The 14,037-nt window shown below is 37.3% G+C and overlaps 1 protein-coding gene across 5 annotated transcripts in view; it reads left to right on the top strand.

Annotated features, from left to right (window-relative positions):
• DPP10 (dipeptidyl peptidase like 10) overlaps nt 1-14,037 on the top strand; it is a 492,868-nt gene that overhangs the window by 431,606 nt on the left and 47,225 nt on the right. For all 5 annotated transcript variants that reach the window (XM_048079610.2, XM_048079611.2, XM_048079609.2 and 2 more), the window contains exons 8-10: nt 7,248-7,368; nt 9,954-10,108; nt 13,673-13,770. In XM_048079610.2, coding sequence (XP_047935567.1) covers nt 7,248-7,368; nt 9,954-10,108; nt 13,673-13,770 — 374 coding nt within the window. The remainder of the gene's footprint in view (nt 1-7,247; nt 7,369-9,953; nt 10,109-13,672; nt 13,771-14,037) is intronic.

Genomic DNA, 14,037 nt, shown 5'->3' with positions numbered 1-14,037 from the left:
TGTGTAAAAATTACATAAAAATCATTTTCAAATGAATGATTTGATGTAAGATACCACTTATTTATTTGTTCGTTTAAGATCACTTGCTTGTTTTCAACTTTGTGTATGGGGCAGTGTGTTCAGGAAACTCTTTGTGTGTGTGTATGTATGTGTGTGTGTATATATTTATGTGTGTGTGTATATATATATATATATATGTATGGTCATGCGGTATGAAGACTGCCAAACAGTTTTGATTGATCTATTTAGCTTTAAGCTAATTTCTCCTCATAACATTTATGTATGAGTACACACTGTACTGATCTTTGACTGAAGGTTATAACCGCTTGTTAACTGCTGTTTAAATTGACTATATCAAAGCCATTTAATCTGTGCTTGCAGATTGCACTCCTTTAGCTGTGTCCTATATAACAAAACAAGTTATTGTCATTTCCCCGTTGCTGTGTGTTTTGTCTCACTGCATGTTCCAACATAAACTCAGGACGAGGAGAAATTCAGCTGCCGTCTGTGTTGTGGGACCTTCTGGCTCTTCCCAGTATGAGGTTGAGCTGTGAAACAGTCAGTGCTGGGCCAACTTAGTAGTGCCTGGAATTGGAGAAGTCATGGTTTGATCTCTGAAGAGCAAACCAAACTAAAAAAAACAAAATTGTTGATCAACTAAGAAAATAACTTTTTGACTTTTTTCTATATAGTGTATAGGTGATATTATTTGTACTAACAGTTATTAGCAAGAAAACACATTTCATCTAGAAATTTTACTGACTATCTAACTAAGGAGAGTTGTATTTGGCTATGGTTAGTGTGTGGTAAGACAGGAGATGGAACAAATGGTGGGAGGCAAGCCCAGATGGAAAAACATCTTGAAGCTTTTGAAGAATTAATTATCCAACTAATTAGCTGGCAGTCTCACAAGAAGAAGGGATAGAATTTTGCCTTGTGCTTAGGAAATGAAGAGGTCTGATAGATTGTATGCTGAGATGTAGCTATCAGCTGTGATTGTCGTGGAGTCATTTGGTTAGCCAGACTACCTACAGGAATCCTTAGGACTGTATTTGTTACTGTGTCAGTAAAAATACCCTTCTGCAAAGAGCAAAAAGTGCAATTAAGTCCTCTATTATGTAGAGTGTTGGGCTCTGAAGACACTTGTGGTAGTCCAAAGACTTATGAACTGTGTTTCCTTGCCAAGGTCACACAGGAATATGGCTGCCTGAAAATGCTTTAGGTCTTCTGCTTCATTTGTTAGTTGTTAGTGACTTCAGCTATCATTTCACATCAGGTAACGTAGAAACATTAGACTGGGGATGTGCAAACTTGCATCCTGTAGGTCAGCTGTACTTTGTCCTGACTTGTAGACTGTGGGCACACCACACTAAGAGGTGTGACGCAGGCCAAGGCCATGGATGTGGTACAGAGTTGGGGGAAGTTGTTTCAGCTTGCGTGAAGTGTGTCATGAATGAGTATAGCTGCTTCTAGACCCAAGATGGGTCCATTTTGTATTGGGTAACAGCAATGAAAATACATTATACCCATAAGGTTAATGTCTGTGTAATCTATTTTAAGAAGCTCTTGCATGGCAAGCTACCTTATCATGTTTATATACAATAAGTTTATCATTGCATGTGTTAGAGAAAGGACTAATGCTAGGTTGTTAGGTCTACCTCCTTAACCTCAATTTTGGAAGGCATTTTTCCTCTGCTAGTTTAGTAGCTTTTCTCTGCAAGCAAGACCAATGCCTGATTCCAGGGAAGGAGATAAGTTTTGTCAGACAGGGCTGCAGCTCTGAGATATGTTTCTCTTCCAACGTGAAGAAAATGGCTTTTGCTTTTAACTACGAATCTGAACTTTGGTGTCTGGATGAATTTCTAGGACACATGCAAATACCTGAGAGTGACTCTGTCTCAGCTGCCAGGGCTAACCATCTGCTGGCAGGTTTTTGGTTCCCCCTTGCAGAGCTCAAAGCCTTGCTCCACTCACTGCTTTTGTGCAGAGTAAGTGATCGCACAGCAGCCTCCACAAAGCTCTGGGCAAGCTGCTGCTGAAGCCCAAATGGTGAGTGAAAAGCTTGTCCTGCCACTGATATGCTTCTGTGGAGTCAGGGGAGTGATAGAGTGTGGATAAGCCTGTGCAGAAAGCTTCAATGGAGCACCTAATGGGAAAAGTGGAGTTGTTTTTTTTTTTTTTTTTTTTTTAATGTAATTTACCAGCTTTTCTCTGCCTGGAGTGTTTGAAAGGATTAAAGACACACAGGGTCTCTCCAGGTATTGGCACTGGGTTTGCCATTCAGCTGGGTGATTGGATGTCCCTGTGTTTTCACAGCTGTCTGCCATCTGGAACTAGCTGCTTGGACTGGGTGCTCCACTTAAGACCTCAGCCTGAAATTAAATCACGCAATTGTGAAACATGTGGCGAACAGCAAATAACTGTTTTTGAAGAAATTAATTTAGATGAAGGTTTATGAAAGAATAGTTTAGAGGCTGTCAAATGTGGAAGAAGGGGAAGGATTAGTGCCATAGGTAGAACATCAAAGCAAGCAGAGCCTCTAATTCTTCACAGTCAGTAGAAATAAATATGATCATTATCAAGAATTAATCTCTCACTAATCCAAAATATTCTTGCAGATATTTTTCATTAATTGGAAAACAGTTATTGAAATAAATATAGAAATGCTGTTTGGTGTTTTTTTGTTTGTTTGTTTGTTTGTTTTTTTGAGATTAGTGTGATTAGCTATGACAAATCTCTAAGAAAACAAAGTCCTGTAATTTTGAAGACCATAGATTTTTATATTTATTCCCATTTACAGCATTATTAGTTGAGGGTCTTAAATAAAAAATAATTTGAAATAGTTTAAAAATACTTGGGAAGTACTTGGTGAAGAGAGGAGGTTTAAAAAAAAAAAAAACGTGATAATAATTTCTGTCTAAGATAGCATAGCCTGGTTCCACTTTGTGCCTTTTTCAATTTATTTTCTTATCGTCATGCCTAAAAGCTGTGAAAGCATTTTGGGCACAAAGCCACTGATGTATTCATGAGAGTACCTGTCTGGTACACACTTAGCAACTCCTCCTTTTAGTAATGTTGGAAGATTCAGTAGTTGCAGTCAACATTTTAGCACTTATGATGTAGTAATTAGACTCAAGTGTATACTAAGCCATTTTACTTTTACTTGCTCCCAGGTCTGACTGGAGATAGCCTAACAAGGGAAATTTTTGGTGTGGGACATTGCTCAAAACACCGTGTACAAAGTGATGAAGTATGTGAAGTCCCTAGCCTCGAAACATTTGGGCACATGGTTAGTTTTACTTCCTGAAGTCAGGATATTAGGCACATGTATTTGCTAGATTCTGGTCCAAGAATATATACGTGTATATATATAGTTTGATCATGAAGTCTTATCACAGTATTGTGATTTGCTATGTACATTGCAGTATTTGAGAATTTAAGTCTCTGTTGTAGGACAAGTACTAGTTTCAGTTCTTTTCCAGCTTGTTGCTTTCTCCTTCACTCAATTTTAACAACTGAACTTGGGGAAAATGCCTCATAAATTCAAGCTCCTGTATATTGCCATACTGCAACTAATCAGCAGCCACAGCTGCCTCCTAAAAATAAAAATTTACACCTAGTCTTTGTGTTTTGAAGGAAAAGCTTGAAAACATTCTAATGCAACATAAAGTAGAGCTGTAAGGAGTTTTCTACAGATACTGTTTTCAACAGAAAGTATTGAGTTTAAATTAAGAAAGTAAGAATTAAGAAAGTAAGAAGTAATTGAGAAGTCTAAAACGTATGAACTAAAACAAACAAACAAACAAAAAAAAAATTAGGTGTTTTACGGGCAGGGGAGAGTTTGACAATACCGTTTAAAGACTTCCTCTTCTTCCAGACTCTAATGTAGATTTTTTTGCACAACTCAGATGATGAATATTTCCATTTCTACTCTTAGTTTTTGTACTCAGGACAATCAACATAAAATAAAATCAGTGACCTGGCAAAGCCATAACTGTTATACACTTGCTTCTCCTTGTGACTGTTTCAGAAGGACGTAGATCCAAGATGCTTGTCTGTTGGTCAGTGTTGGGTGTTCAAAGCAAGCAAGATATGTTCACGTCTTATGAACGAAATTAATTTCAAGTAGTGATACATTACAATTTTAGTGTTTCTAGAGTTATATATGACATACCATATAAATATGGTTGGACTTGACGATCATTGTGGATTCCTTTCGACTTGGATATTCTATGAATTATACTGGGAATTACTGTACAAAAGTAATTCCCAATAAGTGTGCCTTTTCACAGCGTCTTAGTTGGCTGCATTGCTCTGGCACTAATGTAAAATGGGTGGTTGGTTTTCATGGCTATGAAAAGTCTCTTTAAATACTAATTCTTAATGAATCCATAGCTTGGATCTGCAGACAGCAAAGCAAAGAGCCTTGCAGGCCACTACTAGTAGCCTTCACTGTAATGTTGTCACTCCTATTACAACTCTGCTGCCTGTTTTGCTGCACTAACACAAACTGACAATTTAACTCCGAGTCCTTGTTTCCAAGTGGTGAAGGATATAAATAATTACAGATGAGTGCTTTGACATGGTCAGGAACGGAGGCGAATGCAGGCCTGACTTCAGGGGTTAGTCAGAGCTTTTGTAGGCTATGCGCATGCAGCCATTCCTGCCAGTACAAGTTGTACAATTTGTAGGCTTTAGGTGGAAAATGGCACCTCCTGAAATATAACAAATATTCAAATTACAGATGAGATTGACTACCCATAATGGTGAGTCTTTCTAAGATGTTTTTACAGCCTCAAGCATGGGCATATTGATCTTTCAAAATGCTGCAGGCAGTGCAGAATGAATGATACTTGCCAGTGCACCAACCCTAAATCATTGATATGGATTTACATGATGTTTAGTTATGTAGAGATTGTATTTCATAAAATGTTTTGCAAAGGGAATATAAATTCATCATTTTTAATGTAAAATGCAAGTAAGCCATGAGCCTGAGGATTGCTAGGGAAGAGAGCCGCTGGAGGGCTTTGGAGTTTCTAAAGAACTTTAAAATGTTCTAATCCATATGTTTAAGAAAAAAAAAAAGTTTTTGGGGTAGCTTTCAAAATTGAAAGAACATGTGCTACAAGTGATGGGGAGAGATGGGAGATTTTAGGTGACAGAGTTGACTAAGAGGATTGTGGGGATATTCAGAGAGTGGCTGAGAATTGATTGAAGATGGAGACAGAGTCATTTTATGAAATGAGTGGGAAATAAAGATGAGGAAACCGGCAATCAGTGGCAAAACAGTGAGTATTCCTTCTGAGATATTTACTTATCTGAAATGTGTCAAATGTAATTAGCAATGCCTGCTAACTAGCAATAACAGTATTAAAACCTTTACATGGTTCAGTCATAAAGTAAGTAGTTCTTAATCCTGTACTTTGACTGACAATGATGGCTTTAAATGAAGGTTTTTCAATGCAGAAACTAGACGCTACAGGTATGTTCACCATTAAAAATATAAATGGCCTGAAAAGGTGTGGGAGAATAAAAAATTATACTTCTGATCTTCAAAAATTGATTAGATTGAGCTCACTAGTTAAAGAAGCTGAAATAAAATAGAATCATTTGATCAGGTCAGCCTTTTTTAATCTTCTGAAAACAATGGCTTATATAAGAAGAGATTGTCAGCTGTAAGAAATCGCTCCTTACTGAGCAGTGGCCAATATAGTGGTTTCCATTACTCACACTATCTGTAATTTAGTCTGACATGAATATTTTTAGTTCACTTAAATAGCAAGTGCTTGGCTAAATTATTTTATTTTCAGAGGCTAAGCAATTAATCATGCCTTGTTATTACTTGTATTTGTTCCTTTTATCTCGGGAAAACAAAACATTTTTACTGTGGAAATATACATTGGCAAGAAGTATTTGTCAATATTATTACAAAAGTCTGTTATCTCCAGAGTTCTCTAATCCTTGTTTTCTCTTGGCATTAATGCGGCATCATATGTCAACTTCCCATAAATTCTCAACTATAGCAAATATTGTTTATTAAACTATAAATGTAACTCCTGGTCAGTACAGTTCAGATTATTCAAACTGGATCAACTATTTTTACTTTGGTTTTGAACTCACTGCAGAGTTTTGAATTTCTGACAAAAAATCGTCCCAAGTCACCCTTGATTCACAGGAATTTTGAAAATCATTGCATCGCTCATGGGATGAAAAAAGAAATCAGCTTTCTGGCTGTATGCCAGAAATCATGAAGGGGCTACTATTAAATATCAAGAAATGCCATTAGTTTGGGGACTCAAATGGAAATCTATTTCAGATGGTACTTTAGAAGAGGAGAGAATAGCAGTAATAGCGATAATAATACTTAACTCTCTGGTTAGCGTTTTCCCGTAAGTCGTTTATCATTGAAGTGTGAGAGGATAATGAACAACTAGGCTTTTAAAATGTTCTTTGGTGTAAATAAGTTTACTTAATATTAGCTGTCCCTGAGACTCCGTATGTCAGTATACATTGATGAAATCATGGTACAAGAAATTTGTATTGTGTGTTGCTTCTCTTGTGCTGCTAGCTGCATTTTCTAAGCGTGAATCAGGTTTGGTGTGTAATATGGGTATTAGGTTGATTCCACAGTTAAGCTCTGCATATGTGGCCATTGTAATTTCACAGTAAAGAAAAAAAAAAAAAAAGTCTAAAAGCCTGCAGCCTTGACATGATTATAGCTGAAAGAAGAATCTAGTCACAACACAGGAAACCAGGAAACTGAGGAATCAAAAGGTTTGCTAGCTGATAGGAGAAAGGTGGTGATACAGCTGAGTGTGCCATTAACACTTATGATGTATGTATTGTGCTGCATGTACTTGCAGAACTGTGTCTAATTTCATGGCTAGAAAGACAGAAGATTTTATTAGATAAAGTAGAATTAATGGAAAATTTCTTTATCTATTCAGCTGTTATACAACTTGCCTCCTGTATAATTCTGAGGAATGTAATAATGTTTCTTAAAGTTAATAAAAACATTTCAACTGGGAAAACAATTTCAAAGGAAGAATTTTGCCTGGCATAACTATTAAAAGTTTGCTTGGTTTGTCCAAATTGATAATAAAAGGAAACACGAAGTCAAAGTCAGAGGAAACTCATGATGAATTATTCTGTAGTCTGTTCTGAGGAAATTGTGTATCGCTTGCTGAACATTAATTTATATCTACCAAAACGTTCTTTTTTCTCTCCATGCCTCTTACCTCATCCAGATTTATATTTTTGAAAATAACATCTACTATCAGCCTGATGTAAAGAGTAGCTCATTGCGCCTGACATCTTCGGGAAAAGAAGGAATTATTTTTAATGGAATTGCAGACTGGTTATATGAAGGTAAGATGGACAAATATTTAATGTTTATTAAAACAGATGAGAGGTTCTTGTACAGACCCTACAGCACAAATCCATTCATTTCAGAACATTGTGTTTTATGTAGAGTTTTGCAGGGCAGAGTGTTTTTTACAAATGGTGGTATGCAGCATAGCAAGGCACTTCAGTGGGATGCTCAGAAATGATCTGTCCGTACCTCTTAGCACCTCAGTAGTTATGAGCAGATAGCTCACATAGGCAGTTTTGAAAACCTCTGTCCAAGTAAGCTCTGAAATTAGAATGGTAATTTGCATTCCTTAGTCACATAAATGCCTGTGTCTGATAATTACCTGCTTCCAAGGTTTTGGTGGTTTTGTTGTCTGTTTTATTTTTTTAATGAATGTTTTTGAAATGTTTTAATGTGTTGGTGCATTTCAAAATGTAAAGACGAAAAGAACCTTTGGAGTAGAAGATAATTTTATATGCTCTTCATTTTTTTTCAAATCTAACACGACTGCATACAAATTGAAGAATTTAAGTCTATGTAGTCATTGACACAATATATCTTTTTTTTTTTTTTTAATAAAACAAAATAAACTTAGTAAGAATGGATGCAACAGAATAACTTTGGGCCCAATTCTGTAAACATCTGGGGGCACCTTTTCAGGAGAGGGTAGCCTGTCTTTTCTGTTCTCCTTTAGGTGGAGGATGGAGCTGCCGTGAATGGCATATTGCTGATCATTATACAGCTCTAGTCCATAGAACAAAATGTAATATGAGACTCTTTAAAAAATATTCCTCCCTGGTCTGCAAAGGAACAAAAGGATGTGAGGAGGATAATTCAGGCTGGAAGGGACCACAGAAGTTTACCAGATGCAACTGCTTGGTTCTGGTATTTGCCAGGCCTTTTATTCAAGCTGTCTGGAAGGTATGCAGTAAATCCCATCTAAGAATTATATGGAAAGAAGTTTAAGACTTATTTTAGTGGAAGAAATTTGGGTTTTATACAGTTTGGATCTCTCCATTGGTAAGATCTACATCTAAGAACTAAATAGAAACAAAACTAATATTTTATTTGACACGCCAATATGATGCACTTTTTAATTTCAGTTTACCTATATATTTCAGAAACATCATCTAAAGGAGGTTGTTGTAGATTTTTTGGTAACTTTATTTGTTTTAAAGATAAATGAAGCTGTTGATAAAACAAATGACTTTTCCTTTAAACTGCAAACATTTCATGAGGAACAGAAAAAGAAAATGGGGGAACGAAGAATGGAAGGAAGAGCAGCTATCTCAATACTGGTGATGATGCTTGTCTGAGTTATACTCCTGCTGCTTCTCTGCGTGTGCCCACCCTTCATACAGATGTATTTTATTAATTAATTTTGCGGAGTGAAAGGCTTTAAAACTTCACAGAACTTCTTCAGCTGACAAGAAAACACAGACCTCTTCACATGTACTTTGGTTCATTTTTACCTGTGAACATAGGCAGTGATATATAGGTCTCATACCTGGCTGATATTCAGCAAGGCCACAAACTTGCTGATATTCACAATTCATTCTCTGCTGGTCTTCTGTGTAAAGGGCTTTACTTATTGAGTCAGGGAGCAGAGAAGCATGACCCAGAATACATGGCTTTGAAGGTAGGTCCCAGCTTAATTACAGCTAACCCTAGATACGTCAACCCATTCAGACACTTCAAACCTTTCAGGATCTGATTTGCATCTTGGAGAGTCTCTACTGACATTTTAAGAAGTTTTTGTAGGCTCTTAAATTAGGTATGGAGCCAGGCCTCTGATCTGGTTAGTATGTTATTCTCAATTACCTTTCCAGCCAAATTCTTAAAATCTGAATATAAAATGCTCACAAAAAAAAAAAAAAAAAAAAGTTTAAATATCAAATACATTGCAAAAACATCCAAGTCTTTTCATAAACGGAAGACAGAAGACCTAGACGACCTGCACAGGGTGATTTAGAGTTGGTTGGGAGCTGCTGTATTAGAATCCCAGGAGTTTGAGTGCTGATTCTATGGCTGTTTCTCTTTCCTTTCTTCTTAATATGAAGTGCAGTGGCAATAAATGTAAGAAAACAGTGCATGACATTTTAAAGAATAACTTTAATTTGGCAGTCAAATACAGTTTGGATTATTTTTTTTTAAAAAGATTTTTGATTTTCAAAAAGTTATATTGCAAAAATACCAAAAATACTGAACTGTCTAAGAATTAAAACTGAGCCAAAAAGACAAAATATTACACTTCAAAAATTATTACATAAATACAACTGTGAGAGAATGTGCAGGTACCCAGCTGCCACAGCTCAGAGAAATCAGATATAATAATATTTCAGTTACAGCAGTTACAGTCATATTTCATGTTTACAGTGATTTATTGACGTCAATGGAAGTATTAATTTGAGGAAGGTATTTGAAATTTGGTATTTTGATATGCCTTGTTATCCAAACGTTCATTCAGGATAACGTGAAACTGCTGAAATTGCAACAGATACATTTGAATTAGGCAGAGAAAGAAGAAATCAGTGCTAACTGAATGAGCTAGGAACTTTGTGGTAGTTATTGTTATGGACCCTAAGGAGATCTGTTTTTGCAGAGGAACTTCTTCATTCTCATATTGCCCACTGGTGGTCTCCAGATGGTGAAAGACTGGCATTCCTGACCATAAATGACTCTCTGGTGCCAAACATGGTTATTCCCCGGTTTACTGGAGGCCTATATCCAAAAGGAAAGCAGTATCCATACCCTAAGGTAAGATGAGTGTGAGTGCAGCCCCCACCTCCTGTTTTTTGTTCTTTGATAGTATTCAACCATACAGAAGGAGTGTTTCTAGAGAATAACAGAGGCTGAATTGGTTCATGCTGCTTTTCAGGAAGTATTAATTATGTTTTTTTTTCCAGTAGGCTTGTAACACCTTTTGCTGTAAAGAAACTATTGGGTGAGGAAGCAGCAGACAGACTGATTCATAGCAATTTCATCACTGATGCATGGTAAAATCAATGCACCGCTTCTGAGAGAAGAGTAAAATGTTTGGAGAACTGCACAGAAAAATAAATACTGTCACAACTGCATTGGAGTCACACACACTGTGTGCAAAGTACAGCACAAGTTCTGCTGCAGTTATATAAATCTCAGTAAATTATGCTACTATCAATAAATGCAAAAGAGTGGCTTTGGATAAAATAAGCCACAATAACATCTTTTATTTTTTTTTCTGGCCATCAAATTAAAACAAACAAAAATGAAAAACCCATCGCTGAGCTTCAGAACAATTAGAGGATTTTTTGATTCGTGTTGGGAAAAGACAGAACAGCTCAGGCAGGGATAATACCTGAAATTGCTCCCTATTTTCTGGGGATTTCCTGATCAGCTGCCTCCCTAACCATAATTTCTGTGTTAAGTACCAATGCTGATACTATCTTCCAACTTACTGATTTGTCCATATTTTGCATGCAATTTCAGAGTGCCTGAGTACATTTCTGATGGTATATGTAGGTCTGTGTGTGGTACTCCTTTAACATTTCAAGGAAAGTTCATGGAGGACTTTAAATAATATTACTGTTACCCTATTCTTGCTATCACGTTTTGGAGATAAACCTTTGTTCTTAAGGAGTGGAAAGTTAGACTGTAACAGGTACTATGAAAAAATAGTATGTATGATATAAATATAATGTGTGCTGTGAAATAATACTCTGAAATAAAAAGTAATGGTGTTTTCAGAGGTAGTTGTCATGGTTTCTTAGACAAAAGCCTTGAGTGACAGAGAAAAGAAAAAAGAGGAATATTTTAAAAAATGAGCTTTGTAAACAAGAAATGAGAAATTCCATTTCATTAGCAATTCAGCGTAAAAGTGATACACTACTATCTCAGTAATCTCATTAATGAAAAAACATTACCTTTATTTAATGTCTCAATTTAATGCCAATCTAGCTACACATTAAACACCATTAATTGGCAATGAATTTTGTGGTAGAGCTACATAGATGAAAAAAGGTTGGGTCTTTATTATAAAATGAAACCATCAGAGAAAGTTATAACTACGATTAAAAAATAAAATGAAACCCATATGTGTTTGTGAATACTGAAACATGTACCTGTGCATACATGTCCATATGCCCAGACTGTGTTCTTAAAAAAAATAAAAAAAATGAGAGAGGAAGTTATATTTTGTATAATCTGTATATACCAGAACAAAGTAGGGTTTCAGTTTAGAGTTCTTTCACTTCTGAACAATTTATTATTGTTGTTGTTGTTGTTGTTATTATTATTATACAATGCCTATGCAATTTAGATTGCTGAGAGTCCGTTCATTGTAGAGGGAAAAGTGTGAATTTGAGAGTCTGCTGCTTGTGTAGGACAACTACCTTCAGCTGCCTGAGTCCATTGCACACCACGTGCACTGCTGGTGTTTGCTCTGTGACCCCCGGGACCTCCCCAGCTGTTGGGACAGAGCTTGCATCAAGCCAGAAGCTTGATAGTACTGCTGTAGAGCTGTAGCTGATCTGAGGCCCTGTGAGCATAACCGGGGCAATATCTGATGTTCTCAAAAAAACAAAACAAACAAAAAAACATACAAAATGACCGTTGCTGTGTGCCCTGCAAGGGCTGTGAGTGCACATCCCATTGCTTTGGGTAATCACAGGGCAGTTCCTGCCCAAAGGATCCAGAACTGCCGTTAGTGGTACCAACTCTCGCCCCATTTTCAGTCCCCGATCCCATGTCACGACACTGCCCTTTACACGTGTAAGCCACCCGTATGTGTTTTTTGGCTGTTAAGACACACCGTGGCTGTTTGCAGCAGAGGCAGCGCATTGGGGCAGGACAGTGCTGAGCGGACCTCTCACGGGCAGTCCCGTGCCACAGCCACCCGGTGCCACAGCTGGGCCAGGCTTCGGTGCTTCGTGCCCAGGATCTGGCTGTGCCCACTGTGAAGGCATGCTTTAGAGGGTCTCTCTACAACTTGTACTCATACAGGAGATAGGAGTTACTCTTGGCAGCCCTCCCTGTGGGAGTACTTGGATGCCACTGTGCAAACAATGTACAGTTCAAATGATAAAAGGAGGTAGCAGTTGTGTAGTAAGGACTTGATCTGTCAGTGGTTTTCTTCCACAGTTTTGCATCTGTATATTCTCTTTCATGTGGAGGATGCCTTTGAAAGACCATGTTTCTTTCAGGCAAATTTTAAAGTTTTTATGAATGAAAGTCCAGGAATCTAGTTAAATCCATTTTCTAAACTTTTCTAAGCACTAGAAAAAATACACATATCCACTTTCTTCTCCCCCATACCACTCAGAAATAAGTGTACACAGCATTCAGACTGTCTATATTTTGAGAAAAGTCCACTTTCTAAAGGAAACGTGTGGGTATATTTCAACCAAGCCCTCTTGCATTTGTAAATATCCCTGTGAAGAGTCTGATATACAGCTTTGTAGGTTATTATGATTAAATATGATTACCTTCCCTTCCAATATTAACAGCTTGTTTCCATTGAAGCACACACTTGTCGTTCCCTGTATCCTAAAGAGACAATGCAGTTGTGTGACTCCTGTGTCTTTCACAAAAAAGAGGCTTGCGTGGGAGATGTGGGACTAGCAGTATATTCTTGCCAGTCCTGCAGTGCCTTGCTTTCTGTCACCAGTCCTTTCTCTTCATCTCAAGAACCGCTTAGTAACGAGCTGTGTTACTGGGAGAAGGACGAGTCCTGGCTTCCTATAGATCCTCAGGATTTATCAAGGTCTTCCTGTTGTATATATATCAAACTGCCATTTTATTCTCCTTTAGCAATAAGTGTTTTGTTTCTCTTCGAGCTAGCTTGCCAAAACAACAGGGTCCTGAACAGTACCAAAACCAGAGATTTTCTTCTCAGCAAGCCAGGGGAGGAAGTCCTGGGGAAACTGATAATGAAAGAGATGGAGGAAGAGGAGGGATGTTATCTCAATTGGAAGAAGAGTAGTCTTTTGGAAAAAGAGCAATAGGGGTTGGAAAAGGCTTTGCTGCAGGCTGGGTCTGACTGCTCTTTTAGGAGCTGGCTGTTCTTGCAGCTGACTTTACAGAACAGGGTCAAACTACTTTCAGCATTGTTCCCTTGCTCTGCACCAGAAGGTCAGAAGATCTGCCGAAGTAAAAGGACAGTGAGAGAACGATGCGATTAATACTTCACATTTTTATCTATGTAATTTGTATGGCTGTGATTTTTTATTTTCAGAGCTTTCTCTTTATTGTAAACATACTTTATTATGTTAATGATTGAACCTATTTAGCTGTCACTGATTCAGTGCCACTAAAGCTCCTATTTTTATATATTTTTTTCCAAAGGCAGGTCAAACAAACCCAACAGTAAAGCTGTTTGTAGTTAATCTCTATGGACCAGCACATACACTGGAACTGATGCCACCTGACAGCTTTAAATCCAGGTATTTAATTTCATTGTTTGGTGGAATTTGTGTTTGATTTAACATGACTCAGGCTAATTGTTGCCTTTTTACTTCAGCACAACACTTACTTTTGATTGGAATGCACTTTATCTTTGTTCTCGTGACTGGACATAATGATGGTGAAATAAAATACAGATGTATTGGATTGATGCTCCTCTTAGGAAACTCAGGGACCTGGAATTTGCTCACTTCTGATGTCCTGAGAAGCTTCAATTCTCTTGAAATATATGAAATTAGGAATCCGAA

Source organism: Anser cygnoides, chromosome 6, assembly GCF_040182565.1.
Source record: "Anser cygnoides isolate HZ-2024a breed goose chromosome 6, Taihu_goose_T2T_genome, whole genome shotgun sequence".
NCBI classification, from domain to species: domain Eukaryota; kingdom Metazoa; phylum Chordata; class Aves; order Anseriformes; family Anatidae; genus Anser; species Anser cygnoides.
Note: the sequence above shows the minus strand (reverse complement) of the source record. Positions and strands in the feature narration are given on the sequence as shown.